The sequence below is a fragment of the Salarias fasciatus genome, chromosome 6 (assembly GCF_902148845.1).
Source record: "Salarias fasciatus chromosome 6, fSalaFa1.1, whole genome shotgun sequence".
Classification (NCBI taxonomy): domain Eukaryota; kingdom Metazoa; phylum Chordata; class Actinopteri; order Blenniiformes; family Blenniidae; genus Salarias; species Salarias fasciatus.
The window spans coordinates 2,154,961-2,172,430 of record NC_043750.1 but is presented as its reverse complement, the minus strand read 5'-3'; the positions used below and the strand labels follow the sequence as shown (position 1 = coordinate 2,172,430).

Genomic DNA, 17,470 nt, shown 5'->3' with positions numbered 1-17,470 from the left:
GCACAGCAGCGGTACAGCAGCTTCATTAATACGTCGCATATCGGTCTGAATTTCAATTTCTAGTTTCTGCTCCAGGTAGGATGTTTAGTCCAGCCTGTCTGTGTGCTTGACGTGTGCAGTTTGCTGTTATTGAGCTTGAAAATATGTTTTGAATGTTGAAAGTTTTTCCATTTATTTTTTCCCAATAAATGTTGATTTCTTTAACTTTGTACCTTTGATTGAAACGTATTAAAACAGACATAATCTCCAGGTTTTAGAAATCACAGTGCGTATGCTATTTTCATCTATTTACATTTTCTCCTCCCAGTATTGTGCATAATAGTGTATAAACACCGTATCTTGCATATTCCTTGAGACAAAGGTATTAACTGATAAGGGCTATTTTGTATATTTGGAAGTGTCTTCTCAAAAAGGACTGAAGCTTCAAACTGATGTCTACAGAAGAGCATTAGGGCAGGGGAAAAAATGGAATTTATAGTCCTCACCAACTTTTAGTCCTCACATCTCTCCAAAAAATAATGAACCAGAATTTTAAAAAATATATATTTCTAATTAAAACTTCTTTAAAAGACATGACAAAAATTATTCACATCAATTGCTGTATAAAATATTTTTATGCAGTGCTTTAGTATATTCGGCCCAAACGGTCCAATACTCCTGGCCCGGCCCCTCTGTCAAATTTTAGAACTCATTGTGGCCCGCGAGTCAAAAAGCTTGCCCACCCCTGATTTAACCCATCCATCGATGCCACTGAAGCATTCCGTAGGAGCAGTGGGCAGCGCCCGGGGACACATCTCCAGATGGAGAGCCAGGGTAATGGTCAGATCACCTGACTGGAGGATTGACCTATTGTGCATGTTGTCGGTTGATGGGGGAAACCGGAGATCCCTTAGGAAACCCATCCTGACATGGGGAGGAACATGCAAACTCAACACAGATAGGCCCACGCGGTCCTGGGATTGAACCCATGACCTTCTTGCTGTGAGGCAAGAGCGCTAACCACTCATCCACCATGGCAACAAATGTCACATTGAGATGATGAATCGTCTCACAGCACTCATTTAACATGTGATTGCTGTTGCCAGCGGGTGGTGCCATTTCTGATGTTGTTGACCATCATATGGCTGAGATCAGAGGTGGCCTCTGAGCCAATGTGCCAAGTTTCAGCCTAACTGAAGCATGTGCACCCCACTTCCTGTTTCAAGCAGGTGGCACTACACCCAACTGTGGTGAACCTCATATCATTTTGATCAGACGGGACTCCGATACCACATATAAATTCCTGAGTCAAATTAGAGATTGCGCAATGCGCAATACCTTTATGGTGGTAATTATCATATACTCTAGCTGTGATCAGAGGTGGCTTCTGATAAAATTTGCATAGTTTCCTGCAGATTGGAGCATGGACTTCCCATTTCCTGTCTCCAGCAGGCGGTGCTATCCGGCTATATGTCAAACTAATCATTATCATATTGCAGTGATCAGATCTGGACTTTGGTCCCACGTTTGTGCCTGATCGGACCATGTTCAGAGCGTTCACAGGTCACTTCCTGTTTCATGGCGAGCATGATCATAGGCACACCTCCAGATTATGGGGGTGGCTAAAGGCCATGTCTCTCATCCATTTAAACAATTAAAGTTCCATTTTGAAGTGTTTACTTGTAACTTCTAATTTGCAAGGACTATATTTTATCAACAAGAACTTTTATTTTCAAGTAGTTGAAGTAGTTTTGCTGACAGTCATCCATCTGAGTGAGCTGGGAAGAGAAAGGTTTAGCGAGAAGTGAGAACATCCCCCATTAATGGGGAACGTGAGGTGGGTTTAGACCGTCGTGAGACAGGTTAGTTTTACCCTACTGATGATGTGTTGTTGCGATAGTAATCCTGTTGCAACCCAACTGTGGTAAACCTCATATCGTTTTGATATGAGCCCTGCAGCCCTGCCGGCTGCAGGGCTGCAGGGCTCATGAAACCGGCTGGCTACTGCGTGCTGTCAGCTGCTACTGAGAGGAGGCCCTTGAGGGGGATCCCGACTCCCAATAACAGCGTCATTGCACCTTGGCTGCCAAGGGGCGCTCACACGGTTTGTTGTTGCTTTTTATTCATAACAGTCGTTGTCTTGGGGCCCCAGGCCAGCAGGGGGCCCTAGGCAATTGCCTGATTTTCCTGCCTTATCGAGACAGCTCTGCTGCAGCCACCAGCTGAGGCGGCACGGGAGCGCGCACAAACACTACTGACTGACTGTCCGTCTTCAGAGCACTGCACCAGGGATGCTCATGCTGTTTACTACGTCGTAGTTTACTGCAAGACATCCGTTTTCACTCCCAAATGCAGCTGAAGTTCCCTCCATGAATCAAACGCATATCCAATATTTATTTGGGTGCCTGCCCAGCTTCGGTCATTTTTTTTTTTTTTTTGACGCACGAGACAACTGATAAAGTCCTTTTTTTCTTCGTGGTGGTACTTTTTTGTGGGCTTTGAGTGGATGCAGGTTGTTTGATGGCTGCTGAAGAATCCATTTGTATCCCAGCTAGAGTCGGGGTGGGTTGAAATTCAGCCCGGGAGCTGCGTTTGGAGACTCGTTTTATCCGATAATATTGTAACGACCACGGAGGTCCCTACATGTTTCACCCAGCAGGGGTGATAAAATATGTTCCTGTGCTGTCATCTTCATATGCTAAACTTGGGTCACTGTGGGCTGTTTAATCTGGGGCACAGTTTTGTGTTTGGAAACCGTGTCCGTCGTAATTATCAGGACATTGGTACCGGGGGCGGGGCTTGTCTATTTAAGGGAAAGCAGCGCACCTGCAAGTGGGGAGAGTGACGTCACACGCCGTCCTGGAACTCACCTGCCGGAGGAGCGAGGCTGTGGAGCGTTTTCCAGGGTGGATCTGCACCAGTGTGGAAATAACTTGGTGTTTTTTGGGGTCTACTGGATTAAACCGACTTCCATCCACGGAGCCACCGGGCTGGAGAGGAGGAGCGGACTGAGGAGTTAACCGGGTGTGAGTAACCCACAACACCAGCCTCTCAGTCGGTCACCTGCAGGGACGTGCGCCTCGAACTTTGGGGAACTTTGGGCAATAAAAGACAGGACTTTGTGAGCCCTTTGTGTTCATTTCTGGACTTCCCGCGTTGTGCGGCGTTTTCTGGTTAGTTTATGAGGAGGAGCGCCCGAGCGTCGGGTGGCTTGTTTTCTGTTGGGAGGGGTTTTTGTTAGAATAAATGTTGCTTTATGATCCAATCTTAAGGTTTTTGTCTGCCTGTTCATAACCCCTGCTGGTTGTTGTTTTCCGCCCGTGACCTCTTTATGCGTAGTGGCAAGATCGCTCTGGAATCGACGGGCGAATTGTTACAGAGTGGTGGCCCGTACGGGGAATCGCGCGGATTTAATTACATCAATCAGCGCATCTACAGGGCTTATACAGGGCTTAGATGGTACGTGGGGCATATTTAGCCATACACCTTATATGCCAGATTCCAGTACGCAGCTCCGTATACAGCGTTTTCTGTTAAGGGGTGTCTTTTTTTCCTTTTACGCACGCTTTACGCGCGTCTTTATGCACGGCTCTCGCACGGGCGCGCGCATCACAGGCGCACGTTTGCGTGCAACCGTAAGCACATTTCACACATAAACATTATACGCTTGCGGGTGCCTTACTCGCATTTCCCAGGGGCGTTCCTAAAGCATGGAGGGCCACACAGCAGAGGGGCTGCAGCAGACGGTGGACCGCCTGGAGACCCGGCTCAGGGAGGCTGTGAACAGTACTCTCAGCAGAGAAGACGGTCTCAGGGCGGCTATGGCCAATCTGCGGGAGGAGCTCAAGGAGTATGTGGATGCGGAGCTGCAGAGACTGGAACAGGTGGTAGCAGCGTGTTTGCGGCGGAGAGATGAGCAATGGCGGGAAGAGCTGAAACAGCATGAAGCCAACAGCCATCTCACTGGCAAGTCCATTATTTCCTCCCCACCTGCTGTTCCCACGACCTCCGGACACCGGACTTCTACTGATGTTGCAGTCACCATTCCACCGGTGGCTCCCTCCACCCCACCCATCTGTACGGAGGTTCTCCAGGCTGGAGAGTCGAGGAGCTCTGCGGATAACGTCAACTTTTGTGCGGCGGACACTGGTCCTGGGGTTCCCCAGTCCGTGGCTCCTACGGTCCCCAGGACATACTGGGGGGACCTGCCGAGCTCCTTCCAGGAGATTGTGGACGCGCAGGCAACTGACCCGACCTGCCAAGAACTTGAGACCTCCACACACCTGTCCGATGTGGGTCGGGTTCATTACAAGCGCCAGCAAGGGGTGTGGTTCCGGGGGGTTCCGACTAAACATGGGGGAGTCACCTACCAGCTGGTTGTGCCTGCCGCGTTGGTGCCACAGTTCCTGGCTTACTACCACCACAGACCTTGTGGTGGGCATCTGGGCCGGATGAAGACCCTGCTGAAGGTTTTCCAAGTGGCATGGTGGCCGACGGTCCGCAAAGATGTCTGGGGGCACGTCCGCACCTGCACTACCTGCCAGCAGGAGAAGGGCCCCACTGAGAAACCTGCAGGTCTCCTCCCGTCACCCGACGTCAAAACTCCCAGGGAGGTGATTGGAGTGGACTTCCTGGGCCCGTTTCCTCCCAGCAGGGACCGGAACTCCATCCTGATGGTGGTGGTGGACCATTTCAGCAGATGGGTGGAGTTATTCGCTGTGAGGGATGCCAAGACTCCGAAGGTCGGTAAGATTCTCAATGAAGAAATCTTCACCCGCTGGGGAGTCCCTAAGTGCCTGGTGTCGGATCGTGGTCCCCCGTTAACGAGTCACCATATGGCACGGCTGTGTGAGTCCTGGGGGGTGACCCAGAAACTCACAACAGCCTACCACCCCCAGACCAACATGACAGGGGGGGTCAACCACACTCTGAAGACCATGATGGCCTCCTTTGTCAGGGTCCACCACCAGGACTGGGACAAAAGGCTGCCGGAGCTCCGGTTGGCCCTCAACACGGCGGTGCATGAGTCCACGGGTGCAACTCCGGCCATGCTGGCTCTGGGCAGAGAGCTGAAGGGGCCTCTGGAGAGATTGGTGGGGAGGGCACCAGCACAACACACAACCACACACCAAACCCTGCACACACACACACACACACACACAGCTGCAGGAGGAGGTCAGGAGACACGTGGGCGCGGCCAAGGCTAGGCAAGCCAGATACAACAGTGCACGATGCAGGGATGTACACTTTGCGGTCGGTAGTCTGGGCCGGGTCGGGTCGCACCCACTGTCAAAAACATCCGTGAAGTTCTCAGCCAATTTTGCACCACGATGGACAGGGCCTGCGATGGTTGAGAAAAGGTTAGACCCGGTGAACTACCAAGTACGCGGGGTGAAGGCTAAAGGAAAGGGGGACACAGTGTGGTTGACTTGAAGCCCTACTCAACCGTTTTGACTGGCGCTTTTTCGGATAACATGGGGGTCTATGAGACGAAGACGGGGCTCATAAATAATTTTTTATATTGCTTTATGCTAATATTATATTGTAGTATCGAACCAGACTGACACATTTAAGCTCTGTTAAAAAATTATACATACCGTATTGGCCCGAATATAAGACGATGTTTTTTTCCAGAAATTCCATCCTCAATCGCGGACTTACGGTAGATGGTCAATACCCGTCCGCGCCGCTAGATGGAGCCAAAGTATCACTGACCAGAGAGCGAGTGGAGCGATGGAATGAGATCAAATGATCTGATGAAAAATGGCGGATCATCTGGAACAAAGGGGCTGAACGCTGGACAATTGAGCAAACAACAGAGGAGAAGTTATGATACCAACTTTAACCTGATGGTGATCAACGCAGCAGAGTCATCAAACAACTGCCAAGCCGCCAGGAGATCTGGTGGAGCAGAGTGCCTCCTCCGATATTGGAGAGCACAGAAAAAAACACTACAGATGCTAACACTATGAGAAAAGCTTTCCGTGGTCCTGAGAGCGACGCTTCAGAGAGACTGATAGAAGGGTGAGTGAATACGTCTCTGAAAGACGGAAAGACGGAATGTCCACCACCAGAGCCTGATTCAGCTGAAGGCACTGGAAAGTTATTTACATCATTTATGCAGTTTGGACTCCTTGAGCCTTCTTATTTTTTCATTTTATATCTCGTGAAATGTTATCTCAGTAGTGAGTTTTTGACTTTATAATAATTGTATAATAAAAATTTCTTTTATGGGTGACCTTATTGTCTTCAGCATTTTTTTTTTTTTCACAAAATTATCTTTGAAAAATAGGGGTCGTGTTATAATCGGAGTCGTCTTATATTCGGGCCAATACGGTACGTTGGAAACGAACGGAAACTCCGGACACGAGCTTTAAGTCTGATGCCCTCTTCTGGTGTTGACAGGAATTGGAGATTTTTCTGAGAGACTAGACTGGCGTCTGAGGCTCTTTCAACAAAGTCAGACTCCATCACTTTGATGATGTCTGCAGGTACGACCACTTCCTCGATCTGTGTTCTGCAGACGTAGTGCACTTCAGTTGTGAGGTTAGAGGTGGAATGAAGATCTGGCATCACTTTATGGAGTGAAATTAATGCCAAAACCTCTCCAACACAAAAAACGTGTTTTATTCACAGCCGATGATTCACACACAAACAGTGTGTTTTGCAAAAGCAAAATGTCATTCACAACTAATGCACTTAGGTTTGTCCATCAAAAAAACGTTCCACAAATTAAAAAAATATATATCTGCACTTACATTAAAATATTCTTTAAGTGCAAAATAAAATCTTTCAAGATTAATTTTTTTTTTCCGAGTACAAAAAACAATTCTGCGGGTTGGAGAAAAAAATCTGCAGGTTGGAGAAAAAATTCCGCGGGTTGGAGAAAAAATTCCGCGGGTTGGAGAAACTTTTCTGCGGGTTGGAGAAACTATTGGCTCCCCAGCGTCACGTGACTTTTGGCAGTGATTTTGCACCTTCCTGATTCGCATCCGCAGGACTTAGGATTTATTCACAACTGCCAGTGTTGTGTAATTTGCATGCCACAACAGGAGGTGGCGCTGTTGATGCCGTTTAACGCATAGCACCATCCACAACCAGCCAGGACCACAACCGAGTGAGTCAGTCGCCCCAGAACAACGCGCCCTGAGCAGCCAACAGGTGAGTTTGTGGTCATTGTTGATGAAAAATTAAATTATCGTCGTGGGTACATGTCATTTTTGTCACTGCCGGAGCTAACCCATGTTGTGGTGTCCGTGGTGTTAGCTGGTTGCGAGCGTTAGCCACGCTAGCTCAGGGCAGTAGTGGCAAAGCAAACACTCTTTCCTCCACTTCCACTTCCCTCTACTGTTGAATTTATATCATAATTGTCCTCACTCATAGGAGATTGACTTTGAGAGTACATTGTAACTGACCTCATGTTAAAAGTCATAATGGGCAAGTGTGTTTTTCAGGAGAGCTGCTGATGAAGTGAATGAACCTCATCCAGACTGAACCTGTCATCACATCTCAACACACGGAGGTGAAAGCTGCGGAAAGATTCCAACGGAGAAAAAGGCTACACCTGAACCTCACACACCTGATGTGTATCAAGCTCCACAACAGAACGACATGGTGGAGAGTGAGCAGTGTGTCAGTTGTAAACGAATGAATGGTGAAATTAAGTCCATGTGTGCTGAGATGAACCGCTTGTTTTGTTTATCTTGATTATATGTGGCCAACTTCTGTTTTTCTGTAAATAAAATTGATGGCTAACAGTCTTCCTCTGCTTAATTCTAATATTTATCCTGAACATTTCATTCTGTCAGGACAGGTAAATCTCCTCAGCTGTTACTGCTCATATGGTGACAAAAACCAGCCTCTGCTTTAATAAGTTAATAAGACTATGGTGAAAATAAATATTGTAGCTCAGTAGCTATTTATGAAACTTCATTTTAATGGGAAATCCTCTGTGAGACTGTGCCATTTACCCATGCTGCAATAATGTCACCATTTCTGGTTTCAAAGTCTTCTGTTTATTACCAACCTTCTTGTGTAGTGCAACACACTGTTAAAGTTACAGTTACAGTTCAAATAAGGTGCAAAAGTCTGTGCAAACAAATATCACTGCAACTGTATAAAGTACGATTAGATTGTGCATAAACAAATAACACTGCAAATAAAATGAAGGAAAACATTGTGCATCTTGCAGTCCACCGGCGTCCACACAACTAAGTCACAAAACTTAGCAGCTGTCACAAAGATGTGAGTCTGTCTGGCTGTAGTGTTTCTGTGTCTGGCTGTAGTATTACTGTCTTCTTCAAGACAAAATGCCATCACTGAATCCAGACAAAAGTTTGTGCCCTGACAACCTGTAGCGCCGCTCTGCTGCGATGCTTTGATGGACATTTCACTTCCAGGCAGCCTTTTCCACAACAGGAACGGTAAGTGAGCCCAACCGGGTCTGAACCGGGTCCAGCTGGTCTCCATACAGTCCGTCGCCTTTCTGTTTTGGTCCATTTCTCCTTGTGTTTAATTCTGTCTGAAGCACAGTACATGATCATTTACTGTAAACACTGTAAACGTGAACGCGCACAGCGCCACCTCCTGTTGTGGCATGCAAATTACACAACACTGGCAGTTGTGAATAAATCCTAAGTCCTGCGGATGCGAATCAGGAAGGTGCAAAATCACTGCCAAAGTCACGTGACGCTGGGGAGCCAATAGTTTCTCCAACCCGCAGAAAAGTTTCTCCAACCCGCGGAATTTTTTCTCCAACCCGCGGAATTTTTTCTCCAACCTGCAGATTTTTTTCTCCAACCCGCAGAATTGTTTTTTGTACTCGGAAAAAAAAAATAATCTTGAAAGATTTTATTTTGCACTTAAAGAATATTTTAATGTAAGTGCAGATATATATTTTTTTAATTTGTGGAACGTTTTTTTGATGGACAAACCTAAGTGCATTAGTTGTGAATGGCATTTTGCTTTTGCAAAACACACTGTGTTTGTGTGTGAATCATCGGCTGTGAATAAAACACGTTTTTTGTGTTGGAGAGGTTTTGGCATTAATTTCACTCCATATCACTTGCTTCACTATAACTTGATGACTTACTCCGAATGCATCGCCATGGTTTAGACATGGGTTACCCTAGCCAACCACACTCCATCCCAGATCTGTTCCCTGTGCGAAGGGCTGATTTCCATCATCAGGCATCACTTGTCTGGGTACGAGGGCTTGAGGACAATTGTAGCCAATCAGCAAGCCAACATCACAGCTCTGCTGAGGGGCAATCTCATCAGCGATGCGTTCAAGATGAGCCCACGCCATTGCAGGTGTGGGGTGTGGGGATATGGTCTCTGTTCAAAGGAATAAAATGTCTGGAGTAGGTCACTGGTAGAGGGATTATTTTGTCACAGTAGAATCCTCTTACTTGAAGACCAGTTAGCCTTTGGCAGGACACAACTGTGTTCTGTGAAGCCAGCGTGGACAGTTTCAGCTGAACTGGTTCACTTTTTATGTTGAGCTCCTTCGCTGTCTCTTCGAGGATGAACATTGTGTCGCTTTGCATATCGATATCGAGGAGTGCATATACGAGAACTTCTCGATTTGGCTCAGTAGTAGCAGATCCATATATCCATATCCATATATCCACACTGAAATTATTGTGGATGTATGAGTGCTTCTGCCATTCTGGGTGACTCCATTAGATGTTGCTTCATATAATGTGCTTGACTTTTGGTCTTGCGGCTGATCTAACCTTCTTACCTTGGATTGCTCACGGTCCCTTGCTTCCATCTTTTCCATCTTCAGTGCGGTTATCAGATGTCTTTCCTCACACGTTTTGCAGATACATCTGTCTTCACAGTACTTGCAGCGATGACCAGACTTCAGACAACTGAAACACAGCTTTCTTTCTTGGACGACCTTGACTCTTTCTGTGATAGTCTTCTTTGCAAATTTACGGCACTCTTGTAGGTCGTGGCCTCTTTTTTTTTTTTTTTTTTTGGAACTTTTTATTTTGATTTCTTTTTTCATTTGAACAGAAACCCATCTGAGACAGGGTCATTGTTGGAAAATAAAGGCACAAAACATATTGCATAGATAGATGTGACTGCATATGATGCAAATGTTTGTCAGGCAAACAGTAAACCGAAAGAAAACGCACATGGAGAAGAACATCAATAAATGAATAAATGACTTGTGTTTCCACATCTTTTTTTTTTTTTTTTTTTTTTTTTTTGTTTTTACCTGTCCTGTCCAGCATGGAAGCAGAAGAATGGGAGTCTGGCTGCTATTATGTGCTTGACAGATTTGCTTTTCCAAGTATAAAGCTCCTCTTGTTTTTTATTTCTATTATTTATTTTGAGGACCAATGCATAACATTGCTGGACCTGACAAGGTGACAGAAAAGTGAAAGAAACAGAAAGTGAAAGAAATAAACAAGTGAACAGACAAGGCCACAACAAAAGAGGGTGAAGAGAAGGAAGAGAGTGCAAGGATACGACAAACCCTTTTTTTTTCGTTACTCCAGACAATCGACTACTGCACCTACATAAAGATGTGACAGAGGGCATCTTACGGACTTTTTTTTTTTTTTTTGGGAGAATGTAGCTGGTAGTGAACTGGAGCGTACAAACTGAGAATTCAAGTATGACATTACACCAGAGCATCAGGAGAGGCCGACTGCAGATCACCATTAGTCTAACCCACCACAGGAAAACAAGGTGACTGAGTCCACGAGTAGAATGTGAAGAGTGATTAAAGATCAGCGTGAACATGCAAATGTGATACTAATAATGATCATGTATACATGACCTCTGACCTCTGAGAAGGCCAGGAGCAGGCAAAGGGGCCCTCAGGGCCCAGACAGACGGTGGCCAGCCCAGAGTCCAGATCCAACCCGCTCCCCCAGGCAGATGTCCACGCGCCGGTCCAGAAGAGGGGCAGAGGAAAGCCCCGGCCCGGGCCCCAGGGAGCCGAGACCAGCATCCACATGTTTGTTCAGCTTCTCTTCCAGGAGCACCAGGCTCTCAGGACAACATAAGTCCTCTGAGCCTTTTCACTCGTCCCTGTTATAGAAGTAAAGCTGAAAACATGACTGTGGTGTGAAGTCGACCCCATGAAGTTGTTTTTTCAGCAGACGCGTTTCCAGGAAAGACCTTCGTTTCACATCAGTGCTGAAGGGGGAGCAGCTTCAGAAGAGCTGCAGCTTCCTGTAAACAGGACAAGCAGAGAGCAGTGCAGCTTCACTGAGACACTCCCTGGAACAAAACCAGCCAACAAAAACACCCACAAAAATAAAAAAATCTTCTGTGTGATGATCAGTGGTGAGAAGTAACAAAGTAGAAATACTTCATTACTGGACCCAAAGACATTTTTCACATATCTGTACTTGACCTAACAAATCATACTTCCATGTTTACTCCAACACATTTTGCAGCCATTACCTGTACTTTATACTCCTCTACATTTGTCACTTGCGGCTCGTGACCTCGTTACATGCTATGCTAAGCTAAACATTTTCTTTTACTCAACAATGACTTTCATCTACTTTTTCCAGCACTACTAATGAATAAAACAAAAAGATCCAACATGAATGAGTTGAATGAGTTCACTCTGTCCTCTGTCAGCTGGTTGATGATGGACTGTCTCTATTTTTCACCCATATAAAGCCAAAGTAATTTTGAAGCTGAAAGCACCCGGAGAAGGATGCTTTCACTTTCACTGTGACTGAGTGTGCAGTGGGAGGGTTTCCTGAGCTGAACTAAAGCAGCAGACACATCCTCCCTCCTCAGTTTGCAGTCCAGCTCAAACTTCACCAAGACTCACCTCGACCTCAGCATGGACCAGAACTTCAACCAAAACCTGGCCGACAACCTGTTCAACCCCGCCATGGCTGGAGGCTTCTTCAACCCAGCTATGGCTGCAAACTTCTTTAATCCAGGCATGGCAACCAACTATGGTAAGCGTTCAGGTGTGTGTGTGTGTGTGTGTGTGTGTGTGTGTGTGTGTGTGTGTGTGTGTGTGTGTGTGTGTGTGTGTGTTTGTTTCTATATTTTTACAGTGCAGCTCCGTTCAGGGAATAAGGGGCCATTTCCTGCAAATGTTGGAGTGAACAGTCTCTCTCTCTCTCTCTCTCTCTCTCTCTCTGATCGAGCTTGTGAGGGCAGGGCAGTGTAATAATAATAATAATAAGTTTTATTTATAATGCACTTTACATTTGAAGTCAAATCTCAAAGTGCTACAATGGGCACAGGGTTAAAAACAACAATAATACATTACATTACAGCAGTGTTTCTCAAACTTTTCAAACCAAGTACCACCTCATAAAAAATAGGCTTTCCAAGTACCACCATTATGACCAAAGTGAAAAAATAAATAAATAAAACATACTCAATTGTCTTGATTTTTATGTTTTTGTTTATTCTGTCAGCCACAGTTAGCAAAGGCAGAAGCAACAAACGACGCTGCATGAGTGCGGGTGCGCGTTTGAGAGAGAGAGAGAGAGAGAGAGAGAGAGAGAGAGAGAGAGAGAGGAAGAGAGTGTGAGGATGTAAGTGAGAGGGAGAGTTGCCCCTTTGTGTGACAGTTCTCGTGTTCAGCTGCGTTCCCACCGAAACGCTGTTTTGCGTCAAAAATCGCGTCAATGCGAGAAGCTGAACGCGTGTTAATTCTGAGGTCCGACGCTGAACAACGCGGGGCCAAAAGCCGCGTTCACACCGAACGCGTCAAACGCGTCGCGTGTGGTGGGAAGGCGGGGCTTCCGGCCGAGTTTCCTGTGTTAGCTTAGCATCACGGCTAACCCTGTTGAGCGGGTGGCTTGGCTTTATTTGCTTCATAAAGCCAGACGACGCCGTCAGCAGACAGGACGCCGTGCCTGGGTGCACGATATGATCCACATACGGTCAGAGTTTGGCGAGTTTCACTATTTGCTCCAGGAGCTGCACCAGGGTGAGTGTTGCTTTCTCCGGTCCCCGCTCCCTGAACTACGTCACCATAAAGACGCTCTCCGTTTGGTTTGCCGCAAAATCGCGACACGTCAAAGTTCAGATTTCCCAACTTCAGCGTCGGACGCAAAATCGCGACGCGTCGCGACAACGCGCCGCGTCTCGTCGCGGCTGAAATGCGCGTTCCCCTTTGTTTTCAATTGTATTTTGTATTAAAATCGCGTAAAGCACTTGGCAGTGTGAACGCAGCTTACCGCTAGCGGATGCCAGCGACGCTTCGGCTACGCTGCTTAATTTGCCACCTGATAGCCTCGTGTTCGCTTCACCGTCGTCAGCTTCAGTTTTAGCAGGGCTGCTAGTTGTATTCTCCTCCTGTTCTGCACTTTTTTTCCTAAAAGCTCCTGTTTGGAGCCACGTTTGTAGAGTTTTCGGACCTCTCATCACACCTCTGCACGCTCATGACAGTGAAGCTAAGCTAGTTTAACCATCGATGACGTATGTGCGCGCTAATAGTGACTGAACGTGACCACGTCGCAGTCCAACACATCATATCAGAAGAGAAAAACTGAATGTGAATTACAGTTGATTTGACGTGCTTTAATTTGAAATTATTATGTATTTTGGTGGCAATATTTGTTTCTGAAAGTTTTGACTTTTAACCAATCTTCAAAGAATATATGCATTTCTGTGATTGCCCCGCGTACCACTAGAGGGAGCTCACGTACCACCAGTGGTACACGTACCACAAGTTGAGAATGGAGGCATTACAGCATACTGTAAAGGAAACATTAGCAATGGTATGCTTTTCTCAAAAAAGAAGGTCTTAATTCACAAAATGCAGTCTGGAAATGTTATGGAGGTGGAAGAAGGAGGTTTTGCAGATGGAGGCGACATGATTGTCAAAGGAGAGGTGGGGGTCAAACTTGACCCCAAGGTTTGTAACAGAGGGAGAGAGGGGGATGGTGTGACCAAACAATGAAAAAGAGGTAAGAGGAGAGGAGCGCAGTTGATGAGGAGTAGTACCGGTTTGAATGGCTTCTGTTTTTGAGCCATTAGGCTGCAGGATTTTTTGACTCATCCACACCCCTGTTTCCTCCAGGCAGGAGCTAAGGGAGGAGACAGAGGGGGCAAGAGAGCTGTTGGACGAAATTTTGATGTAGAGTTGTGTGTCGTCAGCATAGCAATGGAAGTTAATTCCATGCTTGCTAACAACATGACCATCCAGCACCTAATCGGAGGGACCAGGTCAGATGGGCAGTCCCCCCAATGCCCACAACCCCTGACCCCCACCCCATCCTTCAGAGAGACAGAGGAAGCCTATGACCCAGCAAAGCAGGCCCAGCACAGCAGGCCACTGGGGGCAGCCCAGCCCAGTGAGCCAGTCAGAACAAGGTTTAGAAATGGATCCCAAAGCACCTGGGGGACCCCGAGTCCAACCCAGTTGAAACTTTCCCAAGGACTGACACAGGCCACACCAACAAGCAATCCCTGCACCCTGATCTGACCCGATGCAGAGGTCCAAGGAAGGCCCACCAGCCCCCCTGGAGCCCCCCCACCTGGAATGGCCCAGGTGCAGCACCAAAGGCACTGGCAACAAGGCCCCCACACCCCCAGACCCAAATGTCTCAGGGGCTCAACTAAGGAAGATAAGATAAGATAAGATAAGATAAGATAAGATAAGATAAGATAAGATAAGATAAGATAAGATAAACTAAACGTTATTGTCCCGCGAGGGGAAATTTGTCTTGGGCCCATAGTGGCAGCTGCATGCAATAATACATAACAGTGTACAGACAGACATAATCAATAAATAACAATAGACAATTAAAAACAGTAAAGCATTTAAAAACAATAAAAAGTACAGGAACCGTGAAATGTTTCATTATAGGAAGAAAAGTGCATGTGCTTAGGTGCAAGTGATGTAAACATGGGTCAGTCGGCGCTACAGAGGTACAGAGGTTGGTGTATCTGGTTATTGTGGAGGTTTTAGGTGTGTCTGGTTATTTTAGGTGTGAGGTTGTGAGCTGGGCAGAGGATCCACAAATTGGAAGGAGCTGGGAAGCATGTAGGAGGACCCAACTGAGATCACATGAACCCTGAACAAGCCCCCCACCCTGTCCAGGCCTGCGCCCACATAGCCCACCGCCCCCTGAGGCCAAAGCCAGAGCCAGCAAACAGAGGGTGCCCTGGCCTCCGAGCCACCCGCCCACACTGAGAATTAGTGAAGGACCTCCCAGCGCAGGAAGAGAGGTGATAAGAGAGCAGGAAACAGGAGGGGGAGGGAGGAGGACAGGGCGGCTACGAGTCCCAGAAGCCCCACGGATAGTAGGACATGGCATCCAAACTCTCCCCAACCACATCCAGTAGATTTAGTGTACATTTTGAGTTTTTTTTTTTTTTTTAGAACATTCTCCGAGTATTTCCACTGCAGTTTTAGAGTATTTCAAGGTAGTTTTTCATCCCGTCTCTGCAGAAACTGTTCAACCCTGTGTTTAATGTCCAGCAGGATGTAACTCGTCCTTCTCTCTCTCTGTTCTCCACACAGATTCTAACTTCACCAACAACAATGAGCTGAGGATCGTGATGGTGGGGAAGACTGGAATCGGGAAGAGCGCCACAGGAAACACTATTCTTGGCCGCCAGTGCTTTGAGTCCAAGTTCAGTGCCAAGTCCATGACGGTGGACTGCTCCAAAGGCAAAGCCACACTGTCTGGTCAGCAGGTGGCGGTCATTGACACTCCAGGCCTGTTTGACACCAGGTTCGGCGAGAACAAAACCACCAAGGACATTTGCCAGTGCATCTCTTATGCTTCTCCTGGACCACACATCTTCCTGGTGGTCATCAGGCTGGGCAGATTCACTGAGGAGGAGCAGCAGACGGTGCAAAGGATCCAAGAAATCTTTGGCCAGGCTGCAGACAAGTACAGCATGGTTCTCTTTACAGGAGGGGACCTGATTGAAGGAACCATCGAGGAGTTCCTGACTGAAAGCCCAGAGCTGCAGGAACTGGTGTCCAGATGTAACAACCAGTACCACGTCTTCAACAACAAGAACAAAGATCCCTCTCAGGTCCAGGAGCTGCTGCAGAAGATCAGAAACGTGGTGCAGAAGAACGGAGGAAGCCACTACACCAATGAGATGTTCCAGGAGGCTGAGAGGGCCATCGAGGAGGAGAAGAAACGCATCCTGGAGGAGAAAGAGGAGAAAATACGCAAAGAAAAAGAAGAGATGGAGAGGAAGCTGCAGGAGAAATATGATAAAGAGATGCAGAGAATCAAACGAGAACTGCAGGCTGAGAGAGAGAAGGAGAGGAAGGAGAGAGAGGAGGAGAGGAGGAGGGAGAGGGAGGAGATGAACAAAGAGAGGAAGCGGGAGAGGGAGGAGAGAGCTGAAGAGAGGAGGAGGGAGATGGAGGAGAAGGAGAAGGAGCTGGGCAGAATGAGGGATCAGTTTGACAGAGAGCTGAAGGAGAAACTCAACAACATCCAAACCAGGCATGAAGACGAAGCCAGAGACGACGCAGAGGGTTTCAATCCTTTATATCCTCTGGTAATAATTGGAGAGACCGCTGTCAAGGCAGGAAAGGAGATTGTTGGAGGGGTTCAACGTTTGGGAGAGGCCTTTGGAAATTTGTTCACATCAAAAGTAGAAAGTCCTTCTTTAACAGAGTGAAGTGAAGCTCCTGCAGGTTCCTTCAGATCATCACACTGCCCCCTGGTGTCCATAGAAGGAAGTCTGAGCAGATGTTTATCATGGAGGCAGGCTGATGTTTGTTACACCTCTCTTTCTCTCTTACTGTTTAATTTTCATTTATCATTATCAATATTACTGTTTGCTTTGCTCGAATATCCAGTAAAAGAAATGTTCTGAGATCTCTCTGATACTTTGTTCTTTGTATTTTGAAGTGATTTTAATCTCCGAATTTCGTCTTGTGAGTACTTTGTTTACCTTTTGGTCTCATTTAGAACCAGTGTTACAGGTGTGGCTTCGTGGCGCTGTCGCTCTCTGGGGTCAGCATAGCACCCCCAAGAAGTACAGTTTGATTCAAAAAGAGTGGATTATTTAGACTGTTTCTGTGTGAACAATGAGGCATCATTATGTTTTGTACCACAGAGCTTCTGCTTCATGTGTGCAACTGCTTTGTGCACAGTTCAGTGTGCTCGTGTTGGTTTGCAGTAGAAAATAAACGAAATTCCTCAACATTCCTCAAATGAAATACCACCAACAAAAGACAAATCTCTGACTCCTCCCCGGATCAGTGCTGATCAGTGACTTGCTGTTTTTATCTGAATTAAAGTTGTGTCAATAAAATGAGTCTTTTGTGATCTGTGTTCAGCTCTCAGCACATTTCCAGGAGTCTGGACGGTGAGTCTCAACCAGCTGTGGAAAAACACTGGCTGTGTTCGAAACCGCATACTGCCTACTACATACTTCCATACCCATACTGTCCATACTGCATACTGCATACCCAGTCGATCAGACAGTATGCAAAGCATTTACACTACAGCATACTACATAATCCACAATGCATTGCACTCCTCCCCCAGCCGAAATCCCCAGCTGA

At 46.8% G+C, this 17,470-nt stretch overlaps 1 protein-coding gene across 1 annotated transcript; it reads left to right on the top strand.

Annotated features, from left to right (window-relative positions):
* Positions 1-11,772: 11,772 nt before the first annotated feature.
* On the top strand, positions 11,773-17,251 carry LOC115390430 (GTPase IMAP family member 4-like). Its single transcript, XM_030094303.1, has 2 exons — positions 11,773-11,921; positions 15,452-17,251. The coding sequence occupies exons 1-2, from the start codon at positions 11,801-11,803 to the stop codon at positions 16,576-16,578; spliced, it is 1,248 nt and encodes a 415-aa protein (XP_029950163.1). The 5' UTR covers positions 11,773-11,800; the 3' UTR covers positions 16,579-17,251.
* The last annotated feature ends 219 nt before the right edge of the window (positions 17,252-17,470 follow it).